The sequence below is a fragment of the Lipotes vexillifer genome, unplaced genomic scaffold (genome assembly GCF_000442215.2).
Source record: "Lipotes vexillifer unplaced genomic scaffold, Lipotes_vexillifer_v1.1 scaffold666, whole genome shotgun sequence".
Taxonomy (NCBI): domain Eukaryota; kingdom Metazoa; phylum Chordata; class Mammalia; order Artiodactyla; family Lipotidae; genus Lipotes; species Lipotes vexillifer.
The window spans coordinates 373576-397499 of NW_006787408.1; the positions used below are offsets into that span (position 1 = coordinate 373576).

The 23924-nt window shown below is 40.1% G+C and overlaps 1 protein-coding gene across 1 annotated transcript in view; it reads right to left on the reverse strand.

Moving 5' to 3' along the window:
* The window catches only part of LRPPRC (leucine rich pentatricopeptide repeat containing), a 108504-nt gene extending 95459 nt beyond the window's left edge, over positions 1-13045 (reverse strand). The window contains exon 1 of the mRNA XM_007459953.1: positions 12897-13045. Coding sequence (XP_007460015.1) covers positions 12897-13045 — 149 coding nt within the window. The remainder of the gene's footprint in view (positions 1-12896) is intronic.
* Positions 13046-23924: the final 10879 nt, after the last annotated feature.

Consider the following 23924-nt stretch of genomic DNA (forward strand, 5'->3'; position numbering starts at 1 on the left):
AAAACACTACTTACTAATTTGAGAATGCGTTTAGGATGACAATCACATTTTTCTAGCATGTGCACATTTTTTACCACAATTACCAAAATAAATATTTACATACTAGTGAGTTTAAAAATAAAATTGTTGACTTCCTATCCTATGTTATTAACCTGGAAAACCAGTCACAAAACTGAATGATTAAGTAACTGATGTTACATTAAAGAAAGCTACACCAGTAGTTTCACAACAAGGTTATGTAAAACAGAGGCAGTAACTGATACTCGACTAGAAATTCTACCACTGTGACCTGGGACAAATCACAACCACTCTGGCCATCAATGATTCCACCGATGTAAATCAGTAGACTGGAAAACAATGGAAAAAATCAAAACAAGATAATGTCTTATCTTGTTTAGTTAAGAAGCCTAATGATCAGCACTTGTAGATGGCTAATTGATTAAAGTTAGTTAAATGAACTGAATTAATTAAATGCTAGATTTTTACCTATAAACCACAGAAGATACATGCCTACATATACTTATCCCTTATTTTCAAAAGTTTTCTCTGGCTGTTTGTCTGGCTGTTACTAACCTATGCCCTTGTTAGTCAGGCAAACACAAAATATTATTTTAAATCACCCAGAACAATGTGTCAGGTTCAGGTAAGTGTACAATAATACTGTTCAACAATGAAAGCTAAATAACATAAGAGATTTCAAAATTGTAGTGAAGTGTATTTGTCAATGTTTTTTACACAACCCAAATCCGATAAACTGTGAAGGTGCATAAAAATAAAACCTCTGCTTAAAATGCAGTTTTAAAAATGTAAGATCAGGGACTTCCCTGGTAGTCCAGTGGGTAGAACTCTGCGCTCCCAATGCAGGGGGCCCGAGTTCGATCCCTGGTCAGGGAACTAGATCCTGCATGTATGCCGCAACTAAGAGTCCACATGCCACAACCAAGACCCTGTGCAGCCAAAATAAATAAATATTAAAAAATGAAACAAAATGTAAGGTCAAACACAAATAAAATCCAGGCAGAAAACAGAGACGTTAATAAACCAGCACTGCATGCTGAACATTCTAAAGCTAATTTTTCTCACAAAATAAATCTTTAATGCTGCTAAGTCTCCTTCACGTGTGTTTGGCTTTAATTAGTTAAGTCAAAATATGAATCTACTATAAAATAAACTGGGGAGGGGAAGAGTTACATATTTAAATCAAAGGATTCTTCACTCTTCAAAAGGATTCTCCAGGGCTTCCCTGCTGGCGCAGTGGTTGAGAGTCCACCTGCCGATGCAGGGGACACAGGTTCGTGCCCCGGTCCGGGAAGATCCCACATGCCGTGGAGCGGCTAAGCCTGTGAGCCATGGCCGCTGAGCCTGCGCATCCGGAGCCTGTGCTCTGCAACGGGAGAGGCCACAACAGTGAGAGGCCCGTGTACCACAAAAAAAAAAAAAGGATTCTCCAGTGCTTCCTCACATGGCAGCGCTTTCTACATTTCTTATTTGACACAGAATTTATTTTTAAATTCACTTGAACACACCCTGAAGGAAAAATGGTGTGTTCACACCCTAGAACGATAGGTATGTTGTGATAGAAAGGAAAGGAAAGAACAAGTGCAGGGGTTAAGGTGGGTCCATGCAAGGCAGGAACCTAACCATCAGGCCTGAACAAGCTGGAACGCACTGCCTCCAAAACCTGATGACCAAGTGATGTAAACACATAAGGGAAAATTATTTTATCATTTCACCCAAGTGTCATAAATGGCTCCTTTATATTTCTGAGTTAAATTTCTCAGGTTCCCTCCTGAGACTCCAGCACTTACAACCAACTTTCAGGTTACCCATGAAACTTCTCTGGCAAAATCTGGCATTTAAAAAGTTATTTTTCTCAGGTTTTGTTGTTTTTTATAATTGGTGCTAGTGTTTTTTGACTCTTTAGTGAAAAAAATAATGATTTTATAGTTGAGCGTCCATATTTCAAAAAGGTACAAGGACGAGATTATTATTAGATTATTATAAACAGGCTTCCATGGGTTCCCTAATTAATAGGCTCCCCTATTAAGCCTGTCACTTTTAAAAATCAATGCCTTACTTTTTCAAGGCATTTTTAAGTTTACAGAAAAACTGTCCAGAAAGTACGGAGTTCCCATGTATTAGACCCTCTTCCCCCTCCACCTAATTTTCTCTATTAACATTCTGTATTAGTGTGGTACATTCGTTACAAATGATGACCAATATTGATACATTTTTATTGGCTAAGGTCTATAGTATACAAAAATGTTCACGCTCTGTGTGTACATATCTATGGGTTTTGACAAATACATGACATGCATTACAGAACCACAGAATATTTCACTGCCCTCAAAATGCCCTGTGTTCCACCTACTCATCCCTTCCCCCTCCTCCTGAACCCCTAGCAGCCACTTTTTACTTGTCTTGTTTCGCCTTTTCCAGAATGTCATATAGTTGGATCATACAGGACGTAATCTTTTTCAGATCGGCTTCTTTCACCTAGCAATACACATTTAAGGTTCCCCTGTGTCTTTTCATGGCTTGATAGTTCATTTCTTTTTAGTGCTGAATAACATTCCACTGTATGGATGTACCACAATTTGCTTATCAGTTCACCTACTGAAGGACATACCAGTTGCTTCCAATTTTGGGCAATTATGAATAAAGCTACTGTAAACATGTATGTGCAGGTTTTTGTGTGGACAGAAATCTTCAACTCATCTGGGTAAATACTGAGGAGTGTGACTGCTGGATCATATGGTAAGCTTATGTTTATTTATCTTTGTAAGAAACTGTCAAACTATCTTCCAAAATGACTGTACCATTTTGCATCCCCACTAGCAATAAATGAGAGTTCCTATTGCTCCACATCTCACCACAGATGCCATAGGTGTTTTAGCCATTCTAACATGCATGTAGTGGTATCTAACTGTTGTTTTAATTTACAATTCCCTAATGACATATGATATGAGCATCTTTTCATATGCTTATTTGCCTTCAGTATTTCTTTGGTGAACTGTTCAGATCTGCTAATTTCTCAACTAGGTCATTAAGTTTTCTCATTGTTGAGTTTTAAGAATTCTTTGTATGTTTTGGATAGTCTCAGTGTTTATTTCTTTCAAGTAAACTTTTTATTGAACTGTTATTCATTCCTTTTAAACTCTGAATATACACCAAACTAATCACATACATTTTTAAAACTCTCCCTTCCCTATTCTCTTCTTCCTTTTTCACTGCTATTATGAGCCAATTTGGCATCACTTTAGAGCTATCAGAGTTTAAAGATACAGCGACAGAATAGGTATAGTCAGTAGCTAATGTTTATTATGCATTTAAGACATGCAAGGTAATAGAAAATTACAACTATAATCTTGACTTTACAGATAAGAAAAGTGAAGTAACTTGCCCAAAGTCACAGTAAAAGCTAGTTAAATGACAGGACCTGTACTTGTACGTGGGTAATTTCATTCTGAAATGAGCTCAACATGGCGGAAGAGCATCAAGGAAACTAATCTGGCTGCAACAGGCAGTTCACACTGGAAAGTGGTAAAAATTAAACCTAGGCAGGGAATGTGAGACGAGATAAGGGAAAGTCTACAATGGCTGATAACTACGGGATTTGGATTTTATGACGTGCTTATAAAATACAAGACTGATTTTCACAATGCTGCTCTCACAGCAGCATATTTTGCTGAACTATTCTGTAGGCAATAGGTATCCAAATTTCTCTTATGTTCTCACCAATCCCTTATTTTAACTATTCTACTTGAGTTTTCTTTAGTTTGTTGATATGGTTGACTACATCAATTGACTATTGAAACCTTGAACCAGGCTTGCATACCTGGAATAAACCCAACTTGGTTACAGTATATAATTATTTTATACATTTTATGTATATACTGATTCCAATTAAGTTTTAACATGTTAAAAATTCAAAAAACAGTGATTCCTCCTAAAAGTGGTTGGTATTCCTTTCAAATTTCTTCACTGCTACTGACTACACCATCTTTACATTGTTCCCTCAAGCTCAAAATCTTAGGATAATTGCTCAATCCCTCTCATCCTTCACAGCACATCTGTTGAGCCCTCAGATACCTCTTTATTTCTGAGTTCCTTGTTCAATCCAGAACACATGGATTTTTGCAACAAAACTCATATTAGTTTCTCAGGCTTCAGCTTTTCTTCATACAACTGCCAGATCAATCTCCCCTAAAACCGTCTCATGCCACTGCCTCTTTAGGATCCTATAACTGTTTTTTTTACTTTTATCACAACACCTAAATTCTTTCATTTATTGATTCAAAGAAGATTTATTAAGCACCTTCTATGTATAAAGCACTGTGCTAGGATCAGCCTTTCTACTTATCTAGTAAGTAAACCTGATAATCAATTAGTTAAACTTAAAAAACCAAACAACAAAACCCACGAGTTGTGTTAAGTTCTATGACTCCAATGAAACAACAGTAGGGTTCTACTTTGGATTAAATGTACAAAGATGATGACACTCAAAATTTTTAACTAAGGATGAAAAGCAGCAGCCACACAGATATCAGAGGATGAGTATTCTAGGCTAAGTAGAACAGTCAGTAGACCAAGTGTGTGAGCAACAGATGGGATGAGACTGGAGAGGAAGGCTGGGCTAGATCATGGAGGATTGTGAAGGTAAGGAGTTTGGATTTTATTCTAGATACAGATTTCATTCCAAGTACAAAATTGTATAGAACCCTACTGAAGGTTTTGTAAGCAGGGGTTGTGGTATGATCTACTTCTGTTTAGAAAAGATCAGTCTAGCTGCAGGGTGGACCATAAATTAGACAGCAGCAAGAATTTAATAGAGATACCATTTAGGAAGCTGTTGCTGCAGTCCAAGTGAGAGACTGAAGCTTAGAGGAGGGTGGGCGCGGAGATGAGGATCACCAAGGCTCCCACCTGATTTAACGGCAAATTCCAGGCAACAAGTCTTGCCAGTACAATTTGTTAATTCTCACTTCCATGTAATAGAGAAAAATTCATGTAAAAGAGCCCTAGAGAGTCTTAATTAATCCTCTGTATACATCTTAACGTATTATGTATCATTTTCATAACACTTGATAAGCACAATCTTAGAGACAAAAACAGAAGGCTCCATGGCATAGTGGAAATACACCAGCTTTCAGAGTGTGGGCTTGAATGTAAAAATGTAAAGTGGTTACTGGGATAAGGAGGGGAAATTTTTGCAATTACTCCTAATTTTAGTCCTTAAAATTCTTGTTTAGAGTCAAATTTAACAGGAATATTTTATGTGTTTAAAAAAATTAAGAATTTCCAACATGGCCCCTAACTGTAAAGTCTATATTACAAGGAGAAAAGAAAGAAGCTTAAGAACAGAAGAGCTTGCACTGAAAAGTCTAGTATTCCAAATTTGCTAACACCAGACTCAATAGAAACCTAGATATCAATAAGAAATGTCTAACATATTCTTTTTATATCTGTTGCCATGTTTCCTGGTAACTATCACTAATTATAAGCCAAAAGTCTCTAATTATATGAAAAAAAAAAAGGATAAACGGTTAGCCATTATGCAAAATTTAAGCCATTCAAGACATTCTCATTGGAAGGAAAAAAACAAACAAACAGACTGTCCTGATTTCAGACTCTGCCATTTCTAAGATATGTAACTTTGGCCAAGTTACCACAACTCTCTCTAAGCCTGTAAAATCTCAGAGATAATAGTACTCACCTCACAGGAATATCACAAAGACTGAGATAATGCAATGTTTCCCAAAATATTGCACTTCTGCCAGGAAAATGGTTTTAGATAGCATGTAGACAAAGACTTTCTATTTCTGTAGTTTTATTTACTTTAACAAATAGTTTAAAATAACTACTGCACCTAGCTCTTTATCTTCCTAGAATTCTTGCTTAAAACAAAATTAAGTTATAAAATGTCAGTTTAAACCTAAACCCAATGAAAAGAAAAATGCTAAACATAAATAATAGTTTAGGTAGTACTAGATTTGGCAAAAAAATGTGAAGGCAGTACACAAATGCCCAAGGTCTGGGCAACACTGAGAAAAGTATACATAAAGGACCCAGCAAATTAAGCATAATAAATATTAACTACATTATTTCTTCTTTTTAAAATGTATTAGCAGAAAGTACAAGACTTATTTTAAAAGGCCTACTGAAATCCAAGCTATGCTGTTTAACAGGTACGTGACTCTGGGAAAGGTATTTGGTTTAAGCATTAGTTCTCTCACGTGAGAAAAAATACCTACCTTATAAAGATCACATAAAAAATAAGATTCCTAACACAGGAGTGCTCAATAAATAGTTCTTATTATAGAAGGTACTCAATAAATATCTGCTGTTTGATCTTTTAAAATATCTTTTGTAAAGCTGTCACAATGAACTTTCTCCCTGAAAAATTCTCCCTGAATTTTGCAAGACCTCAGTTCTCCGAAAACTCTTGCCCAGCTAAGCTGTCCCCCCGAACACTGCTTTATGCTCTACGGTAAGTCACAGAACTTCAGAGTAAAAAAGTCACTTGCAACCCTTCTACACTTGGTAACAGTCTTCTGACTTGAAACACCAATGTCATTCCTTTCCACCTATCCAGATGTCCCCTCCATCTCAGGCTCCTCCAGTCCAAAGGGATGTCTCCTTTGTCTCAGCTATGACAGGAAGTAACAAGAGTCCGTTACCCAGGCTGGGACCTTAGATATAATGTGGAGCAAGATACTCCGTAGAATCTATCAATATAAAGCAAGAGTGGGATAGACTAGATTATTCTAGAGATGCCCTCCAGAGTTTACATTCTGAGATCTTATCATGTGCTTACTTACTTGTGATAGTCTCTAGTTCTTCAATTTATACTGTATTATGTATTGCCTTTTTTAAAAAATGTTTTTATGTCCATAAGTAATCCCTTCAGCACCTAAAACACAACATATTCAAAGCACTTGGGAACTGAGAATCCCAGCATCTGCAGCTGAATCCCAACTGGAGATCCTGGATAAATTACTTCACCCTTCTAAACTTCAGTTTCCTAACTTGTAATATCAACCCACAGAAGATGAAACGTGTGTGTGATAAATTCATACAAACACAGTTTGACAATGGTAAAGATCTACCCCAAAGGTACTATTATTCATCCTAATCTCCAAATCAATTCTTCCTAATTCTAACATTCCTGCCAAGCTCCTGTTCTCTTTCCTTCAGAAAAGGAAGGATCTTTTCTTCAGTTCTGCACAACCTAGTTGTGGCCCTATTAAGCCTAATGTGCAGTATGTATCAATGTTGTTCCTCACTGGTCTATCTATCCCCAGTCCCTATTTCTCCTAGGGTCTTTGTAAACTTTGTCAAGACCTGTACTTCTCAAAAGCCTCCAACGGCTTCCGACCAACTTTCTAATCAACGCTGGTAGCTTTAAGAAATTGATTGGGGACTTCCCTGGTGGTGTAGTGGTTAAGAATCCACCTACTAATGCAGGGGACACGGGGTCGAGCCCTGGCCCGGGAAGATCCCACATGCCGTGGAGCAACTAAGCCTGTGTGCCACAACTCCTGAAGCCCGTGTGCCTACAGCCTGTGCTCCACAACAAAGAGAAGCCACCGCAACGAGAAGCCCGTGCACCCACAACCAAGAGTAACCACTGCTCGCTGCAACTAGAGAAAGCCCGCGTGCAGCAACAAAGACAGAACGCAGCCAAAAATAAATTATTAAAAAAAAAATTGATTGGCTTTTGCAGTATCAACTTCCACTACATCCCACCCCACGTAGACACACAGGATAAAAGTATGGCCTCCAAGTTTCTTCCTCCTCTTTCTTCCCCTGGAACATTCTGACTACTCATTACCACGTGGCCTCTTAAACTTGAGCGATCCCCTACCACAAAACAAATGTTTCCTTCCTTCTTCTCTCTGAAATGCCACAGTATTATATTCCTATCTATGGATAGCACATACATAACATGTTGTACACATGCCTATCACAGTCCTCTGTAATTGATAAACTTAAACCCACAGGGAGCAGAGGCTGAATCGCAACTCCAAAGGACCCAGACAGACTTTTAAGATGTGCTGAGAACGTTTTTTTAATGAGAGGTAAACAAGGAAAAGTTTTCTCTCCTTTCAATTTTAGAAGTCACATCATTCTATCATAGGGCAATATGTGCTCTTCACCTTTAAGATAATCATCAATCCAGATCCGCTTCCAAACTGATTTAGCTCAGAGCTTACCTTTCCTCTGAAGCACCTAAGTATTAATAAATTCTAATAATTTCACTCAATAATACTCATCTGTCCTTCTCAGACATTCCTGGAAATCAAATCAGGGTGAATTTGTGGAAATCCACTGCACTACATGAATGCGTTAAGTACCCCTTCAAACTCCTTCGCATCCCACAAATATTCCTTCCTCAATGTCTAAGATTGTCATTGTTTTACTCAACAAACATTTGACATCTACTATGTGCCACAAAGTCAGACACCAGGGGAGGCAAAAAGAGTAAGACAAAGTCCCTGCCTTCAAGGAACCTTCAACCAGGTCTGGAGTGCTGGTGGGTACACATGCAATAGTGTTAATAGGTGCTTTAGTGATTCCGGATCTGAGAGAAAGCACAAGGGAGTGGTCAAAGGGAGAAGCCAGCAACAGAGATTAAACAGAGAAGAGGAGACACATCCCAACAGTGACCATCACAGTCAAAGGTAAAGAGATGTGCAACGTGCTCCATCAAAGCCTTGCTGGTTCACAGACCAGCAGAATTTTTATCACCTGAGGGCTTGTTAAAAATGCGGAATCTCAGTCCCCTACCTATACCTACAAAGTCAGAGTCCACATTTTCAGAGGATCCCCAGGGAATTCTTATGCGCATTGCGGTTTCAGAAGCCGTGCTGTGGAGGACTCTGAAGTAGAGTTTGATATGGCTATTAGCACAGAGGACACCATGGGAATGAACTCACAAGAAGTGAGGCTCCAGAGACATCTCCAGGTCATGAAGCACCTTATCCTGGAACAAATGGGAGCCACCACAGTGTCTAATTCTTAAGTAGGAAAATGACAAGATCAAATTACCAGGGAAACTACAGAATAAAGTGGGGGTTGGAAGAAGAGGGAAATCATTCCAGACGAAGCAGCTCTAACAGAACTTAATCATTTGTGCAATCAATACACAGGAGGGAGGATGGGAACAGGGAAGTGCCAAAGCAACATAAATGAAAAATCTCTATAAAGCTGACAGAAATAGCAACATTCACTAAAACAGGGAACGCACGAGGAACAGATTTGGGAGGAAAGATGAATCCAGTTTGATATTTTCTGTTTTGTTTTGTTTTTTTTTTAATTTTTAAAATTGAAGTATAGGGCTTCCCAGCTGGTGCAGTGGTTGAGAGTCCGCCTGCCAATGCAGGGGACACAGGTTCGTGCTCCGGTTCAGGAAGATCCCACATGCCGCGGAGCGGCTGGGCCCATGAGCCATGGCTGCTGAGCCTGCGCATCCGGAGCCTGTGCTCTGCAACGGGAGAGGCCACAACAGTGAGAGGCCTGCGTACCGCAAAAAAAAAAAACAATTGAAGTATAGTTGACTTACAATGTCGTGTTAGTTTCTGGTGTACAGCAAAGTGATGAATCCAGTTTGAGATGTATGGGTTTGAAGTACCTATAGGTCAACCAGTGAAGGTGCCTAGTAGCAGGCAGGCACCTCCAGGAGGGAAAATATTGCCATCATCAGATAGGTAGGTATTGGCTGATGCCCTAAAAATGGAAGAGGTTGCCCAAAGGGAATGAAAAAAAATGAGAAAACAAAAGGACTAAGAACAACCACCGCCACTCCCCAAAGATATCAGCATTTAAGAGATGAACAGAGGGAAAAGGATGCAACAAAATGAGAAAAATTCTAAACAGAATAAAATCAAGAAAGAGTGGTGTCATCATCAATGCCAATAAAAGGGTTTCATTAAGGGGGAAATGGGAGACAGTAATGCCAGAGATCAAGGCCTTAAGAGTGGATCTGGGGGCTTCCCTGGTGGCGCAGTGATTAAGAATCTGCCTGCCAATGCAGGGGACACGGGTTGGAGCCCTGGTCCAGGAAGATCCCACATGCCGCGGAGCCCGTGCGTCACAACTATTGAGCCTGCCCTCTAGAGCTCACGAGCCACAGCTACTGAGTCCGCATGCCACAACTACTGAAGCCCGCGCGCCTAGAGCCTGTGCTCCACAACAAGAGAAGCCACTGCAATGAGAAGCCTGCACACTGTGACGAAGAGTAGCCCCCACTCGCCGCAACCAGAGAAAGCCTGCGCACAGCAACAATGACCCAACGCAGCCAAAAGTAAAAATAAATAAATTTATATATAAAAAAACAAGAGTGGATCTGGTTATTAAGAAGTCCCTTAAAAAAATTAAATGAAATAAACTTACATCTCACACATGCCTAATTTTAAAAGCACCCTCTCTCTCCCTCTCCCTCTCTCTCTCTCTCTCTATATATATATATACACATATATATACACACATCTCAATGGATCTCTGTGAGTGACAGAATTAAGAGTAATTTTTAGTTTATTGCTTTCCCCTCCCAATATTTTGCAATTGTTCCTGAAGGCACATAAGTTCTAAAATTTAAAAATACATAATAAAAAGTTAATAAATAAGACAATGATGGCTAGTCCCAGTGGTGTGACTGCAGTGGGTCAAAGAGCGAATTCGAAGTGAAGAAATGAAGGAGACAGGAAGAAGAGACTGGGGAGCATGTGGAGTTAAGTCCAGTTTCAGGAAAGGTTTTGTTTTTCAGGTGGGAAAGATGTGAGCATGCTTACAGGCTATGGGTAGGAAACTGTATAGAAAATGTTCAGAGTCCAGGAGAACAAGAAAACAAATACTTCTTTACTACCTGCTATGAGCTGAGCACACAGTGGTGAACAAGACTAAGTTCTAAGGAAACAAGCAGCGGGCAGATAAATAATAACTAAAATAGGGTTTGCACTGAGTGTTGAGGTTAGGCCTCTCTGAAGAGATAGCATTTAAGTTGAGTCCTGAATGACAAGAAATGAGCTTTAAAAGAGGGAAAGGCCTTGTTACCTCGACTTCACAGACAACGAACTGAGGATCAAAAAGGTTAGGTAAGGTTACGCAGCAAGTAAATGGAACCCAGGCTGATGAGCAGACCAACACCCTCTCTACTAGATTGTGTTCCCCCTACTGTTTTCCTCAAATGGAACAGCGAAGATGAACTGTAACATCGACCCTCCCCTGGCCTCACAGGGATGTTAAGGACTAGAAAAATATAAATAATTGGCACAACTTTCTCAAAAGAACCTCTCTGAAAGCCAAGAAGTGTAGATCTGTGAAAGCAGAGGCACAACTTCTAAAGGTTAACTGTTCAGGCCTAATGAGAAAATTCAGGTAGGCTCCAAGTCATAAGCAGACTACATTCCAAAGATGTATAACTAAGTTGCTAAGAAGTCATAAAACATTTCCTCCATGTAATTCTACACATAAAGTAGGTTTCTAAGCAGGACCACAAAAAATCCATGCAATTACAGCTATTACTGTTACTATTATAGTAACTAATACAGCATTTATGAGGAACCAGGCCCTATGTTAAGAGCTTTATATAGATAACCCCGTGCAATGTCACCAACACTATTACTACTCCCATCTTATAACTATAACTAAAGAAACTGAGGCCTGTCAGCATTACGTAACTTGTCCAGTGGCATAATGCAAATAGAGAAGCCCGCAGTCCAGCCCTGGCCTATTCCAGATCCTCAGCTCTTAGTCCTTATGCTGTCTCCCAAAGTACCTCTATTTATAAACACTCGTCTTTCAAAATCAGTTTTTCTTCAATTCTAAAATCTCAGTGCCCATCTACCCTTCTCAGGCGATCAGAATACTACTCAAACGTAAAATAGATAGCTAGTGGGAAGCAGCCGCATAGCACAGGGAGATCAGCTCAGTGCTCTGTGACCACCTAAAGGGGTGGGATAGGGAGGGTGGGAGGGAGGGAGATGCAAGAGGGAAGAGATATGGGAACACGTGTGTGTGTATGGCTGACTCACTTTGTTATAAAGCAGAAACTGACACACCACTATAGAGCAATTATACTCCAATAAAGACGTAAAAAAAAAAAACTACTACTCAAATTAACACCTTCATCAAGCTTCCTTATCCTCTCCTTGGCAAAGTCTATACCAAACTTACCCCCTGATAAACCTCAATCCATGAGAGCATTTATTCACACATTTGACACCCACTGAGAAATTAATTTGCCTTTGCACCCCCAGTTCCCACAGAGTGCCTAGAATGTGTCCACTTATCCATTCACTGACACTTACAGAGCCTACTGTCCCGACTCCCAACCCGCTGCACATCTTCGTAAATACTGAGGTAAACTCCACTGAAGAAAACGGAGGCAACAGCCCACACTGATGATAATTAAACTTCCACCTCTAAACTACCCCTAGCTCACCCAAAATTCCCGACCTATCCTCCCTCCAAAAAGAAAGCTCTCGAAACTTAAGTCCTAGATGATTACTAAGCACCAATAACCCTTGCACGTGGGACAACACCCGAGCCGATCAATCATAGAAGAGCCTGACCCCCGGCAGCAGCCTTCAAAGCCTCTCTCAGCTTCTTACGACATCGATAACCCGAGGGCAGGATGACCGGGTCCGAGGCGGCGATGGCAGGATCTGTGACGGAAGCAAGCCACGCCCGTGGCCGTAACCTTCTGAAGGCCACCAACCCTGTCACCCTAAACCCCCCGGTGAGGAGCGTGATACGAGGCGCGGGGACGCCTGGCCCTGGAGCAGCGAGGAGGGTGTGGAAAGAGCACAAGTGAGACCCGGCCCTCGCCCACGTCCACGACCCCGAGGAACTGCCGCGCTGCAGGCGGGCTGAGAAAGCGGCCTGGCACTCACCCGGCGACGCGCCCGGCGCGAGCGGCGTGCGGACAGAAGGCGGCGTGCGGCCGGCTCGGGCCGCCCGCTAGAAGGCGCAGGGAGAGCGGGAGGTGCGGGGCCGCCCCGGCGCGGAGGAGCCAGCGGGCCGGTCTCAGCAGGGCAGCCATGGCTCCGCCGTCCCCACCGTAGGCTGCACGCTGGGCAAGGATGGGGGAGCACGTGACCGCGGGGTCGTCCGGCGCGGGAGAGACCAAAGGCCGGGCGCGCCAGACGTAGGGGGAGGCACGTGTTGTTATAACTTGGAAGATTGAAAAACCTGTTTCTCCCAGGACGTGTGATCCCCACGAGATATGTGCATTACAATATGGCTTGCTATATCATTCCAGGGAGCGTCTCTTTCCGTTCTCTTTCCTTCACGTCAGCATGTTCAGTCTCTCGACCCCTGCACTTTTCAGTTGGTAGAGTCGGAAGAGGTCGACTCCTCCCAGGTTCGCGCAAGGGCTTGCGGGGGGCCAACTAGCGAGAACACCCGGGAACTCTCGAGAAGAGCTGACTGTGAAGATCCCGGAGTGTGGGACTTTTCTCTGCAGAGTGCGGGAGTTGTAGCCGACGTTACGCGGTTCCCGCTCCAAGCCCAAGATGCCGCGCCTACTGAGAGGAGCGTACTATAGTCAGAAGTGTGGGACAGGAAGAACGTTAAGGACCTTTGCACTGTGCTAGGGGCCTCCAAGGTTAAATGTGATGTGATTTGTGTGCTTGTGCACAGTGTAAAGGTATACGGAGGTACAACTTTTAAGTCCATGAGCAGTGCCTTGCTTTATGAAATGGATGGATTATAACGAAGGTTTTAAAGCTGGCGGTGAACGCATTCTATTCCCCAACTCTCACCCCACCCATTCCTTCAGTAAATGCACCAGCAAGATAACAGTATAATTAAGAGTCCTGGAAAAAAAAAAAAGTCCTGAGCCAAATCTGGGGATAAAATAGGAGGCCCCCAGCCTTACGACCTGGAAGGGTACCCTGTGCATGTAAATCAACTTAAAGATTTTTTGCATATTATATAAGTAAATTTGGGTTACAAGTTCCCAAGTTACCCAAAGGTTTCGATTCATAAACATAACTTTTAAAACAGTACTGTGATATGCCATCTCACTTTGTAAAAACACTAATTGATAGTCAAGTTATGTATGTATTTTCAAACACAATTCAGAGCAGCTTTCTCAGCAAAGTTTTACCGGTTCAGTATCTGTTGGGGCAATCGGAGTTATGTGGGAAGCCGAGAACAGGCTTCAAGTACAGACAACTCTCCAGCGCCCTCTTCACCTAGCTGTATTCTAAGCATTCCCAGGTGAAAGCTCAGAAGTTTTTTCCGGAAGCCCGACAAGGAGCTCCTTGAAAGCAGGAACTGTGCGACCTTTTCCTGTAGCGGAAGCACCTACCCAGTGCCAAGCACACGGTAGGTTGCATTAAATAATTACTGAATGAATGTGTTTGGAGGTTATCCAGCTCATTTCTCCTTTGAGAGATGAGAAAAATGAGATCCAAAAAAAGGTTAAATGATTTACTCTGGGTTATATACTACTAGGCACTAGGATATAATTTATTTATTCACTCATTCAACACTGATTTATTGAACACATAAATAGTGTTCTCAAATAGTGTCAGGCACTATTTGAGATGCGGATACAGCAGAGAACAAAATAGACCAAGTCTGGATTTTGATTCGATTGGCTCCAAAGTTTAGCTTGGGAAGACAGATAAGAACTGGGATGTAAAATAAATAAGGGGAAAGGAATTGAGGGTGGTATGCTTAACCCCCTCAGAGAACAATGAGGACGGTGTGGATGAGAAGAAAGAGCAAAGGGGGTGGCAGGGACCGTGGGCGTTGGGCCTCATCATGCAGAGTGTTGTAGTAAGGACTTTGATTTTTATTCAGAATGAAATGGGAAACCACTGGAAAGTTTAGTATGTTGTGATGTGAATCCATTTGCATTTTTAAAGGATTACACTGGCTGCTGTTTGAAAAGGTGATTTTAAGGGAATAGGATAAATAAAAGTAGGGAGACCAGTGAGGAGGCTTTTGCAATAATCCAGAGTACAGATGGTAGTGGCTTGGACAAGGTGGGTGGCAGGTGAGAGAATGAAAAAGGGTCAGATCCTCACTCTACTTAAATAGAACCAAGAGGATTTACTGATGGATTGGCTATGGGATGTAAGTCAAAAATGACTGCAAAATTTTTGACCTGAGCAATCAGAAAGATAGAGATGGCAGTGATTAAGAAGGGAAAGATTGAGGGAAAAGCAGATTTAAAAGGTGAAATCAAAAGTAATCTGGAATATTAAACTTGAAGTGCCTGTTAGACATCCAAATGTCAAGTTTGAGTAGGGGGTTTGCTGTATGATATACAAGTCTGGAGTTCAGAGCTAGAGATACACTTGGGAGTTTACAGTCTGTATCTATTATTTGAAGCCATAGAAATGGATGAGAAATGGACGAAAGCACCTAGGAGGAAAATATGGATAGACAAAAGATGAGGTCAAAGGACTGAGATTTATGACACTTCAGTATTTAGATGATGCGAAGATGAACATCCAGCACAAGAAACTGAGAAAGAATAGCCAGAGAGGTAGGGGGAGAACCAAGAGAGAGTAGTGAGTTCACAAATAACAGAGAGAAATCTTTCAACCATGGGAATTATCAACCATGTAAAATGCTGCTGTTCTGGTAAAATGAGCACTCAACATTGACCATAGGATTTCTCAACTCAGAGGTCCCTGGTGATGCTTAGAAGAGCCATTTTGGTGACATGCTGAGCTAAATGATTGAGTGAAGCAAGTTTAAGAGTACATGAAGGAAGGGGAAGTGGAGATTTAAATTTAAATAAACTTTAAAATTCAGTTCCTTAGTAATTAACCACATTCAACTACATATAGCTAGTAGCTACCATATTGGACAGCACAGAGAACATTTTCATCATCATAGAAAATTCTACTGGACAGTGCTACAGTAAGGGGTGAAAAATTGATAATGCAGCATAAGACAGAGAAAGAGTATGTTGAATATGCAAGACGGGATGGGATCCAGTACAAAAGTGAAGGGATTGACTTTAGGTAAGAATCCAGACAGTCCAACCAATGTCACAGAAGGAAAGACAAGGCATGTGGTTGCAGAATCAATGAGGCTGGTAGAGGTAGTAGTGAGAATGAATGCATATTCTTTTCTACTTGCTTCTAGCTCTGAAACCCTTAATCCCCAACCAATATTCTCTCTGTTCTTGTACCAGGCTTCCTCTTGAAGTATGAGGCAATACTGATGAAATTTGTCTAGGCATTCATTTATTCAATCATGAATGTATTCACTATTAAACCCCTAAGTTCTGCCAGGCAGCAAGTTAAGTGTAGAAAAAAATATGATGGGCAAAAGGAGGCATGGTCCTTACTGTTATGGAAGTTACATTCTAAGGGACAAGGCAGATATTAATCAAATAATCACACTAAATGAATTAAACACTGAAACAGGGGTTCTGAAGGAAAGAGACATGTTTCCTTGAGCGAGTATGCCTCACCTGGGAATCAAAAACGTTTCCAGGGAAGGGATCTTTAAGTTGAGGTCTGAAGGATGACTAGCTGTTAACACATGCAAGGTATGTGCTGTGTGTGTGTAAGAGAGAAAGAGTGGTTTTGCCTGTTTTTCAGTTCAGACTTAACCAAGTTGTTCTCAGATTTCTTTAGTCTCCAGAAGATGTGACAAAGTGGAAGAGAAGCCCAGGTTGAGCATCCTTGGTTTCTCCCTCAGTTATTCTGAACTATGAAATGCGTTCAACTGTTGGTTAGAAAATTAGGGGTCCCCATCCCAGTAAATAGAATAGCCTTTGAACAGAATTTTAACAGTTTAGAAGCCAGACTTTGCAGAAGTACTTAACTGCTTTTTTTTTTTTTTAATGTGTAAAACTGGGTGATATCTACCCTTTCCTCCCAGGATTATTTGGGAATATTAGTGACGTACTTACAGGCGCATAGGAAACTGTGAAAAATAATGTTACTACCATCAATATTGTTGTTGCTTTTCATAATCAAGTCTAAACCTCATGAATTTGGGTTCTTCTCCAGTCTCTCCCTGGGGTCCAGTTTTTGACCCCAACATCTTTACTGCCTAATAATCTATGGCCAGTGTCCCAAATTCCTAACTTAGTTTTCCAGTTGTTAAATGCTTAGTGTAAGCAAAGCACGGGGCAAGTTACGTCTCAGGGCAAATAAATTATTCATACTACATTTGATGAGCTTAATTTATAGGAGAGGATAAAACACATATTGTATATAGATAACTATTACATTAGGCAGTGTGATGAGTAGAATGAGAAAGAGACAAGCCAAATGGTAGCCAGGCAGGAGAACAGAAGAAGGTTTCATAGTGGGAATGATATTTCAGCCCTCAGTAGGCTGGGGGAGATGTTAAGTAGTAGACATCATGGTGAGAGGACTTCTAGTCAGAGGGAACAGTAAAAGTAAAGATACAGAGCTCTCCTTTCTGTATATACATCCCTTCTTAAACTGCAGAAAGTGTTTTTGGACACAGAAGTTTGCCCAGAGCCTATCGAGTAAAGGAGAGGATCTCTAAACCAGTGGTGTTCACGCTTCCATGGCTATGACCAATGGTAAGAAAATACATTTTATAAGTGACACAAATACACACACACCAAAAAATTTTATAAAACAGTAATGAGCCTTGCTACATGGGATGACATTAGATATTTACTTATCTATTTTCTATTTCATTTTTAAAAATGCTGATTGATCCTAATTCAAACAAACCAGCTATAAGAAGACTTTTTTAGATATGAGTATAATGCACAATACAAGAATTATTGCTTTTTTAGTGTAATAATGGGCTCTGTTGCTGTGTAAGAAAATACTTGTATATTTTTAGAGATACATGCTGGCATATGTAGAAGTAAATTAACATGCTGTGTGGAATTTTCTTGAAGAAACCTGCCCAAGCAATAAAAGTTAGAACAAAAGGACATAAGAAGCAAAGTGTGACTATCTTGCTATTTTTAAAATCTGGGTGGATGTATAGGAGTTCATTTTACTATTCTCTCTACTTTATATATGATTTTAAGTGTTCATAAAGAAAAAGATCTTAAATGCTGGTTGTATTTTGATTTCACTATTCATTAATACAGCATGACTTGGAGTTTGAAAAACACTGTACTCAGTCATGTCAATATAAGTGCAGGGTAAACAGAAACAGGCAGATAACTGTATCAGACTGTACCTCTTCGAACTGGAGACGTGTTCATGGGAACAACATGGTTGATTGACTTCTCCAGCAAATAGTTGCTCACACATCAAAACTTGCTGTTGTTGCTAAGTCATTTTACATAAAACATGAAATATCTGAGATTGTAGCTAATACAATCTAAGACAAAGATTTTCATTTAAGACCAAAGTTTAAAAAAAAAAAAGATTTAACTTCAAAATTCTTAGCTGAAAGTATGGTACTCAACGCCCTGAATGGGAAATTTACAAGGCAGTGGATATTAATCTCACTTAGGTCAAATTAACCTTTTCTTGGCCTCATATAATTTATGAGGAATCGCAAAGAATAAAAAACTAGAGCTGATCATTCATAATTGTTTGTTGGCCTTTTTGGAGTCTCCTGCAATTTTCACACAAATACATCCAAACTACTGTGAGCAAAGAACCAAGTGATTGCCTTGAGTTTAAAAGCCTGGTTTGCTTAAAAGCCATAACATATTTTAAGCAGCAGATTTAATGTTTAGTTATGATTGTATTTTTTCTTAAGGCAACTTGTCTGATGAATCAAGGGCTTCTTCCATCTGTGACTACATTTTTCATATCCAAATTTATACATGTATGTAATTCCCAATTATTCAAAAAATATTCTGCTCAGACTTTTATTTGCACACAGCCCCGAGATTCTCATTATAAGTGGAGGTCCAATTTGTCATTGTTACACCCTTCAGCAACACTTCCATCAAACAATAATTCTTTCGTAAGTGCACAAACCAGGAAGACAGATGCAGGGTCATTTACTGTAAGAAAGTAACCAGCATTGGCAACAAGGGGTTATTGCTGATATTTTCCCAGTGTTACCATGTGTGAAGGCTGAAAGTTTATGTGTTTCCCACAGGGCGGATAGTGTCTGGATAAATCAATATAGAATAGTAGTCAAACGTAATTGGCATTTCAATGTACTATACAACAGAATCCCTTCAAGACAGAAAACAGTTATCATCCTTGTAATAGCTGAACATAAACTTTAGGAAGTCTTTATTAACAGTCATTGTTAATTCCTAAAATGTGGCATGGGTCTCTTAAATTTCCTGTTTAACTGAAGTTTTTGTTGTTGTTTTTAAGGAACTAGAAAACATATTTAATTTTCTAAGAGCAATAGGTAATAGAAATTTTGTTTTAGCTTGTGTCTCTCCAAGGGTTGGAAAGTAATTTCTTTTACAAGTTGGATACTTTTATGCAATTTACCTTCTGATAATTACAGTTTAAGCTGGAGAGGGAAACTAATAGATTTGACTTGTGCTTAGTAAAGAATATATGGATTTTTCATTGCATTAAGTTGCAAAGACATTGATATGGCTATTGTTCTTGGCTGCCCATCTTGCTTTCCAGGCCTGACTGGGAGGAATGCAAATCACCTGCAAATGTGGCACAGCAAGCAGGATGTAGAACCAATGTGTGTCTTGGGGTTGTCTCCCACTGGAAAGTGAGTGGTGTGTTTTTGTTGAGTGTGGGACAGTTGAATTATATTAGATTAAAGCCCTTTTTTGAATTATATGTGGCAAGAAATATACGTGTTTATCGCTGCATGTTAGAAGGAGACTGTCAGCATTTTTCTGTCGTTGTTCCACAATGTTTCCCCTACATTCATACTTCTAATTTCCAATATTACACCCCACTAGTGGTCAAGGGATCAGCACATGAGCCAGGCCTAGCCTGTGAGAGAATCCCATCCTTTTGGCTAGAGTAATAGGGACCCAAAATAAAGCAAATGGCATAATTCATTGAATTTTTAACTGCAGCTGGTAGGAAAGACACCTTATCCTAGAGTTATCAGCCATGAAAACGTGAATCAGTAATTGCTGGTGGCATTCTTCCTGCCCCACCAAGACACCTGTATGTAGTAGGAGAGAATGAGAACAACACGGAGAAGCAGAGCCAAGGTCTGGAGAGAAGGCTTATGACTTTATTGGTGTTTCCGTATCCAGTTGTGCTTGAAGCCAGATTTACCCCTGGACTTACCAGGTACATGAGCCAATAAATCACCTTTGTACTTAAGATGGTTTGAGAGAGCTTTTGCTGTTGCACTAGAAAAAGGCCCAACTTAATACATACTGACTTTGGGTAGTACCATTATTCTCCATAGTTTTAGGTTTAATTCTTTAACAGCATGCTTCCTCTAAACATCAGTAAGTTGATTTTTTAATTATTTTTACTGTTTTAATTCATTTTCTGTGTTCTCATTTCTTTATCATTTTGTTGATTATAACTTCATTACATTAAAAAAAAGATAACACACTGAAAATGTTGAAAGATTAAAATATAACCAAGCTATACTCCAAAGTTTCAACAAAAGGGAACAAGTCAAGAATAAATGAATTTTTTAAAAAATCATATACTCCAAATTGAAACTAACACACCATATTCCACAGCAAAATTGTGCAAGAGGTTGAGGAGAAACACCCTAGAACAAAGGTGAAATGGTCTGCTGACCAAGTGGCTTGGAAATAAGACATTCAAAGAAAAAAGTCTTGGGGCTTCCCTGGCGGCGCATTGGTTGGGAGTCCGCCTGCCGATGCAGGGGACACGGGTTCGTGCCCCGGTCCGGGAAGATCCCACATGCCGCGGAGCGTCTGGGCCCGTGAGCCATGGCCGCTGAGCCTGCGCGTCCGGAGCCTGTGCTCTGCAATGGGAGAGGCCACAACAGTGAGAGGCCCGCGTACCGCAAAAAAAAAAAAAAGAAAAAAGTCTCCACACTATATTCTACCACCATCTCCCCAAATATAATTAGCTGCACTAGGGAGCTTAGTTTCTTTAACTTCTACAGACCCCATATTTTACATAACTCCCCAGGTGATTCTGATGCACACCAAATTATAAACTCATTGCGTGAATTACATACGTTAACTCATTTAATGTTCCTAACGGTTCTATAAGGTGGGATCTGTTAGTAACTACATTTTATAAATGAGAAAACTGAGGCACAGAAAGGCTAATTTGCTCCAGATCACACAGCTAATAAGTGATTGAGCCAGGTTTGAAACCCAGGCTGGAGGGTTCCAAAGCCAGTATCTAACCACTATCCTACACTGTTTTCAAATAATAACCACAATGCAAAGGCACAGCAGTGATGGTGACAATTGCAGGCAGGCCTGTAGAAGAATATGTCTGAGTTCATTGGGGGTCTTCTGCTACTCTGCCTCCCAGGAGCTCTTCCACCCCAAACAACACTGATTTCTCTCATTTCTGAATTTATATTCAACTTAAAATCAGTATTGCACAATTTGGCATTTAATTATGCCCCTTTCATTCTGTTAGTTTGGCCTTCTCAACTGGATGAGAAATTGAGAACTCAGGTCCACTTTTACTTCTCCCCTTGCTTTGTAGCACCTGGTGCAGGGCATCAGAAAGTTATTTGTCGACCAGATTTGTAAGCGCTAAATTGACTTTAGAAACCTGTGACGTGTGAATTTTAGATTCATTTAGGACTGATTTCATGAGATTGACATTACATTTAATCAGTTCCTACCCATTTGCAGTTTTAGATATTTAACCAGAGATTTCCTTCCTTCAGTCACACCAGATATTCTTTTGTTGATCCGCACTGCTCAAAGCCCCCATTTATTTTGCTGATCATATTGGTATGGGAATGTTCCCTTCCTGCAGCTGAGAGTGGTTCTTGAAAGATTTTCCTTTGGAGAAAGTTTCCAGCAAGCTCTTTCTTCTTTGACTTTTTTTTTCTTTTTTCCTTTAACATCTTTATTGGAGTATAATTGCTTTACAGTGTTGTGTTAGTTTCTGCTGTATAACAAAGTGAATCGGCTATATGCATATGTATAGCCCCATAATGTCCCCTCCCACTTGTGTCCCCCTCCCACCCTCCTTATCCCACCCCTCTAGGTGGTCACAGCACTGAGCTGATCTCCCTGTGCTATGCAGCTGCTTCCCACTAGCTATTTTACATTTGGTAGTATATATATGTCAGTGTTACTCTCTCACTTCATCCGAGCTTACCCTTCCCCCTCCCTGTTTCCTCAAGTCCATTCTCTACGTGTGTCTTTATTCCCGTCCTGCCCCTAGGTTCACCAGAACCATTTTTTTTCTTTTTAGATTCCATATATATGTGTTAGCATACGGTATTTGTTTTTCTCTTTCTGACTTACTTCACTCTGTATGACAGACACTAGGTCCATCCACCTGACTACAAATAACTCAATTTCGTTTCTTTTTATGGCTGAGTAATATTCCATTGTATATATGTGCCACATCTTCTTTATCCATTCATCTGTCAATGGACACTTAGGTTGCTTTCGTGTCCTGGCTATTGTAAATGGTGCTGCAATGAACACTGTGGTACATGACTGTTTGAATTATGGTTTTCTCAGGGTATATGCCCAGTAGTGGGGTTGCTGGGTCATATGGTAGTTCTGTTTTTAGTTTGTTAAGGAGCCTCCATACTGTTCTCCATAGTGGCTGTATCAATTTACATTCCCACCAACAGTGCAAGAGGGTTCCCTTTTCTCCACACCCTCTCCAGCATTTATTGTTTGTAGATTTTTTGATGATGGCCATTCTGACCGGTGTGAGGTGATACCTCATTGTAGTTTTGATTTGCATTTCTCTAATGACTAGTGATGTTGAGCATCTTTTCATGTGTTTGTTGGCAATCTGTATATCTTCTTTGGAGAAATGTCTATTTAGGTCTTCGGCCTGTTTTGGATTGGGTTGTTTGTTTTTTTGATATTGAGGTGCATGAGCTGTGTATATTTTGGAGATTAATCTTTGTCAGTTGTTTCGTTTGTAAATATTTTCTCCCATTCTGAGGGTTGTCTTTTCATCTTGTTTATGTTTTCCTTTGCTGTGCAAAAGCTTTGAAGTTTCATTAGGTCCCATTTGTTTATTTTTGTTTTTATTTCCATTTCTCTAGGAGGTAGGTCATAAAGGATTTTGCTGTGATTTATGTCATAGAGTGTTCTGCCTATTTTTCCTCTAGGAGTTTAATAGTGTCTGCCCTTACATTTAGGTCTTTAATCCATTTTGAGTTTATTTTTGTGTATGGGGTTAGGGAGTGTTCTAATTTCATTCTTTTACATGGAACTGTCCAGTTTTCCCAGCACCACTTATTGAAGAGGCAGTCTTTCATCCATTGCATACTTTTGCCTCCTTTATCAAAGATAAGGTGACCATATATGCGTGGGTTTATCTCTGGGCTTTCTATCCTGTTCCATTGATCTGTATTTCTGTTTTTGTGCCAGTACTATACTGTCTTGATTACTGTAGCATTGTAGTATATTCTGAAGTCCAGGAGCCTGATTCCTCCAGCTCCGTTTTTCTTTCTCAAGATTGCTTTGGCCATTCGGGATCTTTTGTGTTTCCATACAAATTGTGAAATTTTTTGTTCTAGTTCTGTGAAAAATGCCATTCGTAGTTTGATATGGATTGTACTGAATTGGTAGATTGCTTTGGGTAGTATAGTCATTTTCACAATGTTGATTCTTCCAACCAAAGAACATGGTATATCTCTCCATCTGTTTGTATCATCTTTAATTTCTTTCATGAGTGTCTTATGGTTTTCTGTATACAGGTCTTTTGTTTCCTTAGGTAGGTTTGTTCCTAGGTATTTTATTCCTTTTGTTGCAATGGTAAATGGGAGTGTTTCCTTAATTTCTCTTTCAGATTTATCATCATTAGTGTATAGGAATGCAAGGGATTTCTATGCATTAATTTTGTATCCTGCTACTCTACCAAATTCACTGATTTGCTCTAGTAGTTTTCTGGTAGCATCTTTAG